At 38.4% G+C, this 8,116-nt stretch overlaps 1 protein-coding gene across 2 annotated transcripts in view; it reads left to right on the top strand.

The window, feature by feature from the left end:
• LOC107725247 (integrin beta-5-like) overlaps window positions 1–8,116 on the top strand; it is a 39,286-nt gene that overhangs the window by 11,291 nt on the left and 19,879 nt on the right. For both annotated transcript variants that reach the window (XM_016534440.1, XM_016534441.1), the window contains one exon: window positions 3,457–3,886. In XM_016534440.1, the coding sequence (XP_016389926.1) occupies window positions 3,457–3,886 (430 nt within the window). The remainder of the gene's footprint in view (window positions 1–3,456; window positions 3,887–8,116) is intronic.

Raw genomic sequence — 8,116 nt, 5'->3', positions numbered from 1 at the left:
CCCCTCCAACCAAAAGAGAATCGAGACACCCCTACCCCTTCACGTGAACGTGCGAAACGGAGGGGTAGGGGAAAGGGGAAGGGCTAAGGGGTAGAATTGGGATTGGGCCTTTGTTTGCCATGAATTTCTAAAGCTTTGCTCACTGTTGTGCAAATACAAGAACACTAAGGAATGGGGAGGTGTACAGTCAGAAGTACAAATTTACTGATATAGCAATATATTTTAGATATAGCAATAAGTGTTTGAGTAGTACAATGGTGTATGTTTGCTTTTGACTTTGGTGGGGACATAACAGCAGAACTCCTACCCACACACCGTGCTTTAAACTCATTGACGCAACTTTGTTAATTCCTGAAGTTAACTTTTAGATTAACTGTTTTGGACTGTTGTCTTGAACTGAGTGCAATACCTGTGAGTTGTCCTAGACGCGGTGCTGTGCTTCTCGTCTGCTGTGCGACTACCTTACGTTCTCACTCTGCTCAAGTATTAAATGTGCGGCCTTGAAAATGCGCAGTTTTCTGACGTATTTACTTTAACTTCTTAGGTAATATCAATGGTATGACATATTTCAGATGCGTCCAAAATTACAAAAACATATACATATATATTTTAATTGTTTGATCAAAATTATTGCTAGGAGGGAAAATTTGGTAGTCGCTGGATATTGGTAGGGATATGTCCCCACCTAATTCTACGCCCTTGGAATAGTATTAGTAGTTAGTAGTAATAGTCCCATTTTTTTTATACATTTTATGCAGTTTTTACCCATTACTATATAAAGTGCTTTAAAAAACAGGAATTATTATAACTATCCAACCAGGTACCACAAAAATAAACCCCCCCAAAAAACAGGTTTATGTCTAGCGTACAGTGTGAATACTTCACATGAAATTGTATTTTTTTTTTCTACTGACAGCCTGTTAGCATTATAGCATTCTTACCACATGCTAAGACACAGAGAGAGACAATGAAAACAAACTCCTCCCATTCTTATTAATCTTAGTTTTCTGCTGCTCTGATGGCTTTAGGGTTCTCACAAACAACTTCTGCAAAGACACAGATCAGTCTTGGATAATTACTAAATCTAAAACATTAGCAGTGTTTTCCCAACTCTTGGACTGGTTTGTTTTTATTAAAATGCAGTACACAGTTTTGGCCAGTGATGGCTCATCTTTCTATGATGTCCACTCCACCTCTTCCTCTGCCCAACCACACAGACTTCATGGAGTTTTCTAATGCCGCCTGTCTTCATCTGACAGTTGCCATGTACTCGTGACTCACATGTCTCATTAATCCAATTCTGCAGCTCATTGTTTTTCAGCATGATCTTTAAGGAGCAGCATATTAATGTAGTAAAATATGGTTGTGTTTGATGTAATTTTATGATACTGTTGGTTTTTCAACAGTTAATGTTATTTACACCAATTATTCTACACTAACGTTCCACACCAAAAGTCACAGTAAAGACATAATATTAAAGATTTTTATCTTAACTAAATGCTATTCTTTTTTTTCATCACAAATCCTGAAAAATATCATGGGTTCCACAAAAATATTTAGCAGCACAACCGTTTTCAACATTGATAATAATGAGAGATGTTTCTTGAGCATCAAATTTGCATATTAGAATGAACAAATTCAAATCATCATAAGTGAATTGACATTGCTGGACAGGTCCAAAACATTACCCAGTTATTCAAGATTTCATTAACAGTTGGCATGCCAGTACAAGAACCTTTTCCACATGAATAGAAATAGACATTTTGAATATTTGATGAATTGTGTTGCTTGCCTCCCATTTGTGTTTAGTCTTTTCTCCATCATTTCTATTTTTACACTGAATATGTGTTTTCTTTAGGCTATTAACTGGCTGTAGAGAGACCAGTGCAGTTAAAATAACAACAACCCCTTTTCCATTCAAATAACTTAACTGACAGCCTTAGCCTTTCATTGTGATTAAGAAGACGTGAGCCTCAAGTCTACCTCCATCAGTATGACCCTCTGTGGCCCAGTGTTTGGCTCTGAGCTCTGAACTCTTGGGTCTGGAGGGCTCACTGATGTGAAACACTACTTCAAAGTGTTCAGACTCAGCATGTTGGGCTTGTCCTCTCCACTTGGGCTTGTCCTCTCCACTGGGTGCTTCTGAATCAAAGGCTACATGTTTTTGAAGGTGTCGGGTTTTCTGCCCCTGAGGATCCACATAAAGTTTGCTCACTTCTGGGAAAAGAATCGATAAAGTGATAAAGGCTCTTTTTGCACTGCATGGTGCATAAATCCAGTGCAGTTGTAAGAAACTCAAACCGCATCTCAAGTGGAATACTAAATCTGAGAAATTATTTTCAAATTTTATCTCACCATCTTACCATAAATTGATTGATGTTGATCAAGTCTAGACTAGTAGGGCCTAGATGAAGCCTCTAATGTTTAGACTTCCTTCCTCTGGGTGTTCATCATCAGGGTGGAGTCTGTCTGTCCTCTGGTCTGAAGGTCTGTGATTAATCTGACAAGTATGATCTACATCAGTTAGTGAAGCCTCTGTTTGTCATACACGCCACCAGGGGGAAAGTTACCCTTCCTTTGATTTAGCTTTTTTGAACCTTTGGTTCACTTGTCCCGAAATAATGTTTTGGTTAAATGTCTGAAATAAGGTTTGTGTTTAACACAAGCTCAAGATATTTTCATGTTTTATTAGACATTATTAAATACATCAATAATACCCCACTTGTGATTTATGTTTTTATGTGATTTATGTTGGCAGTTGCCAACAAGTGGCTAAATGGGACTACAGAGCTTGTTGGGGACATTAAACATCACGCCAAGCACTCATCTACTAAATAGTCTGCTTTTACAGCCTGTTATGTTTATACCCGTGCTTTGGCAAGCTAATTTAAAAATCAACTTTTGTTGGTTTTCCAGCAATAATCCAAAAGCCAATGGAAAATCCTATTTTGTCAAAGTAACCAGGGTCATGCTAACTTCAAAAATATGTCATCCCTCTAGCACTCAATAGCTGTGTCCCAATTCAGGGTCTGTATCCTTCGGGTTGAATCGAACATTGTTGAATGGGACATTTTTTGCCTATAGTGGACTTTTTTGTAAGTCATATTCAACTGTATGAAAACAAAGCAGGGTGAAAACAAAGCAGTTCACAACCTGTCACATATGTTCACCTTGGTCCATTTTAGTACATCTATAAAATTGCATCTTGGTAATATATGTCAACATTTGAACCCCTTTTTAAAGTGTTTTGTTTTTCCCTTCCTTGTGTCCTTCATAGCCCAGGAAACAAAGGACGCATTTCAGGGCCGCATTTCAAGAAGCCTTTGAAATGGGACTGCATTCTAAGTGCTGCTGTTATGCATTCGGCTTTGGAATGCAGCCTTTGAATTGGGATACAGTTCATTTGTGTATTTAGTCATAAATACAAGAAGATTAGTTGCCTGTCCTTTCTTTCAGGTCTCCTTCAACGTAACTGTAGACGCTCGAGAATGTCCTCCGAAAGGCACCAGGAAGAGTTTCACCATCAGGCCTGTTGGTTTTAAAGACCGTCTGGAGGTCTCTGTGGACTACCACTGTGATTGTAGATGCACATATTTCACCAAGACCAACAGCAGCCGCTGCAACTCTGCCGGCACTTACAGCTGCGGGATGTGCCGCTGTGAGCCCGGATACCTGGGAGTCCGCTGCGAGTGCGAGGAGGGTGAGGTCGACCACCAGCATCTCAGTGCCTGCCGTGAGGCTGAGGGCAAGCAGGTGTGCAGCGGCCGCGGAGAATGCAGCTGTAACCAGTGTCTATGCTACGAGTCCGAGTTCGGCAAAATCTATGGCACCTTCTGCGAGTGTGATGACTTCTCCTGTGCCCGACACAAGGGTATACTGTGCTCAGGTAAGATGAAAGAATTTATTTGCTTATTTGGTTGCCATTTCAAAGAGGAAATCTTTGCATTTCGGTTCCATCATGTGTTTTTACCTGCACCTTGCAAAGCTGATTGAATTTTCAATACAAAATGTGGAGGTTTATGGTCCATGTCCTAGTTTTTCAGCAGCTTATTTGGCTTGCCATGGGCCTCTGTAGGATGCTACATTTGTGCCCAATGCATTTGATCATTTTTTGCCAAAAAGCAGTTGGCTGGCACCCCATCTCTCCCTCTCCACAGGACTCTAATGTCCATCTCTGCCATGCCACAGTGAGAGCTTTGTAGAAGGCTGCATTTGTTTAGCCATGCGCACACAATGGCTGGTCTATGAGTAATAAAGCTCTGTTTTTGTTTTTCTTTAGTCAGCATAAACTGTCAGCCCAACTCAAAATGGACATTTGTTGAGCCTCTGTAGCAATAATGCCATCGTAGAATCGAGAATATATCCCGTTCCTGCTATCTCAGCCATGGAAAACTCTTCTTGTCTGCAGTAATGAGTCCTTAATGAATCTGGGTGATTTTGCTTTTTTGCATCACTTTGCCATGGTGAATTAACTGGGACAATTCTTGTAAACTCGCTAATAATGGCTGTTGGAAAAGGCAAACGTTGATGAGAGAGTTCTCTGTAGGTTTCGTTCATTTGTTAAATGCCTCATAAACATGCTTTGTGGCATTTTGATTTGGCCATGCTTCGAACAGCTTGTTTTACAGTTTGTGAGTTGCAAGGTGTTTAGGGTAGAATAGAAGTCCCAAAGCTAGCGTTTATCAGGAGAATGCTAATACTTCTCAAACTGGCAGGCCAGCAAGATGAACCTACACCAGGGCATGGAAATTCTGTCATCATTTACTCACCCTCCACTTGTTCCAAACCTGTATGAGTTTCTTTCTTCTGTTGAACACAAAAGAAGATATTTTGAAAAATGTTAGTATCCGAACAGTTGATGAGCACCATTCACTTCCATAGTAGGAATGACAGAATGTTATGACAGAATTTTCATTGTGGAAGTGAACTAATCCTTTAAAATATTTTTTTAATATTTAATAAAAAATATGTAATATTTTTACTATTTTAAAATAGTACTGCCTGAGATTCTATGTCAAAGGGGTTTGGCTTTCAAATATGTGACCCTGGACCACAAAACCAGTCTTAAGTCGCTGGGGTATATTTGTAGCAATAGCTAAAAATACATTGTATGGGTCAAAATGATTGATTTTTCTTTTATGCCAAAAATCATTAGGACATTAAGTAAAGATCATGTTCCATGAAGATATTTTGTAAATTTCCTACTGTAAATATATTAAAACTAAATTTTTTGATTAGTAATATATATTGCTAAGAACTTTATTTGGACAACTTTAAAGGCGATTTTCTCAATATTTAGATTTTTTTGCACCCTCAGATTCCAGATCTTCAAATAGTTGTATCTCGGCCAAATATTGTCCTAACAAACCATACATCAATGGAAAGCTTATTTATTCAGCTTTCAGATGATGTATAAATCTCAATTTCGAGAAATTGACCCTTATGACTGGTTTTGTGGTCCAGGGTCACATATAAAGTCATGTAAAAATGCAGCCACTTATTATGGCAAAATTTATCTTGCACAGAGTGAAAAGTGATGCTTATTCCGGTCGGTTATCAGACTAAAATATTTGACAGTAGAATGGTGTGATCTACCAACCAGAAACCTGTGCATTAACTTTTTATGAGAAATTTTATAACCGTTTTTTGGTTTTACATAAGATATACGTGCTGATCTCTAAATCTGTCATTGAAATGTTTGCGTTTTGTGGGTCAGATGTGATCAGCGTGGCCTTGCTGTCTTGCTGATAAGCAGCACAGCACAGATAACACTTCTGTGTGTCCTTTGCTGCGTTTGAGTAATTAGTCTGTGATCATCTGTTTTTTAATCTGCTGGACTTTTATGATTGAAAGGATTTAGCATGACTGCTGTTGGAAGTGCACAATGTTGTTGTTGTTGTTTTTTTACTATTTTTACTTTCAAGTTCACACACCTCATGTCAGTAGGTTTACTATATTCAAACTTATTAATGTACATATGTTTTGAATTTCTGCACAATAGCTTTCTGAGTCTGTAGTGAGAATGACAGGATGTTAAAGCTATTGGGCTGTTTTTGATGGAGCCCCTAGTAAACCCCAGCTTTGTAGAATTGTTCTATACATCTGCTGTTGATTTAAATTGCTTAATAATAACACAGAGTCAGAAATAGTGACTAAGTGCCTCAGACATATAAATGTGCTCCTTTTTTGTTCTTTAAATCTTCAACCTTGTTGTTGAGGTTTGTGTGGACCTAGTCAATTAACATTGTAAATGTGAACATGTTTGTTGTAAATCTTTGTGGCTCTAGAAAATTGCAAGTAATGGGAATGGAGTGTGGAACCAAATTCTTTTTTTGGGGGGGGGGTTCATGATTTCACGTTATTTATCCAACTGATTATAGTGGTAACACAATTATAGCCTGATCATTTTTACAGTATAGTTTCAAAAGTTAAGTAAAGTGGCAAAGGAATGCTTTATTTTCTTTAAAGAACCCTGAAAAAGTATCATTATTTTTTCAACATTGATAATAATAAAAGATGTTTTTTGAACACCACCTCAGCACATTACAATGGTTTCTGAAGGATCATGTGACGCAGAAGACTGGAGTAATGGCTGCTAAGATTCAGCTTTGCATCACAGGAGTAAATTACAATTAAAAAAATTTATTCATAAAGTAAAGGTATTTTAAATTGTCATAACATTTCACAATATTACTGTTTGACGTTGTTTTTGATTAAATGAATGCAACTGTGGTGAGCATAAGAGACTTCTTATAAAAATCTACTGACCCCAAACCTTTGAACTAGGGCTGCACGATAAATCGCATGCGATATTTAACGCGCATCTTATCAGTAAAGCCGGTTCTGTAATCAGCGGTAAATCTCCATCACCTGCGTGCTTTCACATTGAGCAGCATTAACTACACAGAGCCGTTGTTCACTGACGAGCTGCGCAAAACCACGTTCATATTCGCGCGATTTTTTGCGCAGCTCGTCAGTGAACAACGGCTCTGTGTAGTTAATGCTGCTCAATGTGAAAGCACACAAGTGATGGAGATTTACCGCTGAGAACCGGCTTTCTGACTAGATGAGCATTAAATATCGCATGCGATTTATCGTGCAGCCCTACTAAAAACACATTTTAATCAGTACTTTAATGTTGTTTTGTAGTAAAAATCTACACATCCTCTAAACAAGATATATTTTCTTATGACATTTTCTCTGTTGTCAGTGTGCAAATAAACATAATTTAATATATCGGTCTTTAAAAAAATATTGCATATTGATTTATCTTGTTTAATGGATGCTTAGTTATTTTATTGCAAACATTTTGAAATATCCAGATCATGTGTATGTTTTCTGTACTGTGTAACAGGGATGACTCTGTTTTCCGTTGTTTAACTTGCCTCATGGATGTCTGAAAATCACAACTCCTTTACAAGCTCACACCTCTCCTCCTGTACTCTCTTTCACTCTCTTTCTGTTTGTCTCTCGCTTCTCTTCACTCTCTCTCTCTGTCTCTGCCTGTGGGGCTTGAACTAATTAGAATCTAATGGACCAAAAGTGACTTGTATGCTTGAGGAAAATAAGAAAAACTAAGATGGCATTCATATGTAAACGCAAACACACTGGTTTAAACAGAAATAATACTGTGGCGTATCTTGCTGGTGCCACAATGGCCCTCCAAAAAAAAGCCAGTCAAGGCTAAAAAGCATATTTAAATGCATGAGTTTTCCTTTTACAACTCTTATTAAGCAGCCGAGGCATAATCTTGGGCAATTGAATGTCCTAATATATATATCTATAATTTGTCAAGGAGTGTATTTTACTGCGGAGCCACAGAATGCTCCGAGTCTCTTTCAGCTGTGTTTCTAGGCATGCGTGTGTGTATAATAAGTGTGTACAAGCAATCATCATTACGCAATGATAAGAAACATGCCTCGATGACTCGCTCGGGAATTAACCATGTCATGATTCCACACCCCCGATTGCGGCTCGCGCTCTCGTTCGGCTCTTCTCTCCCCGTTTAGTAGAGCTAAATAACTGATGGGCATAATTTAGGTCCTCTAAAAGGCTCATTTCATAGAGGGCAGTCATTTCACGACTGAGGAATGGATCTGAATGCAGGCCGCATTGT

This window comes from Sinocyclocheilus rhinocerous, unplaced genomic scaffold, assembly GCF_001515625.1.
Source record: "Sinocyclocheilus rhinocerous isolate Xijiao unplaced genomic scaffold, SAMN03320098_v1.1 scaffold3807, whole genome shotgun sequence".
NCBI lineage: Eukaryota > Metazoa > Chordata > Actinopteri > Cypriniformes > Cyprinidae > Sinocyclocheilus > Sinocyclocheilus rhinocerous.
The sequence above is the reverse complement of the archived record's forward strand: the minus strand, read 5'-3'. Positions and strand labels throughout refer to the sequence as shown.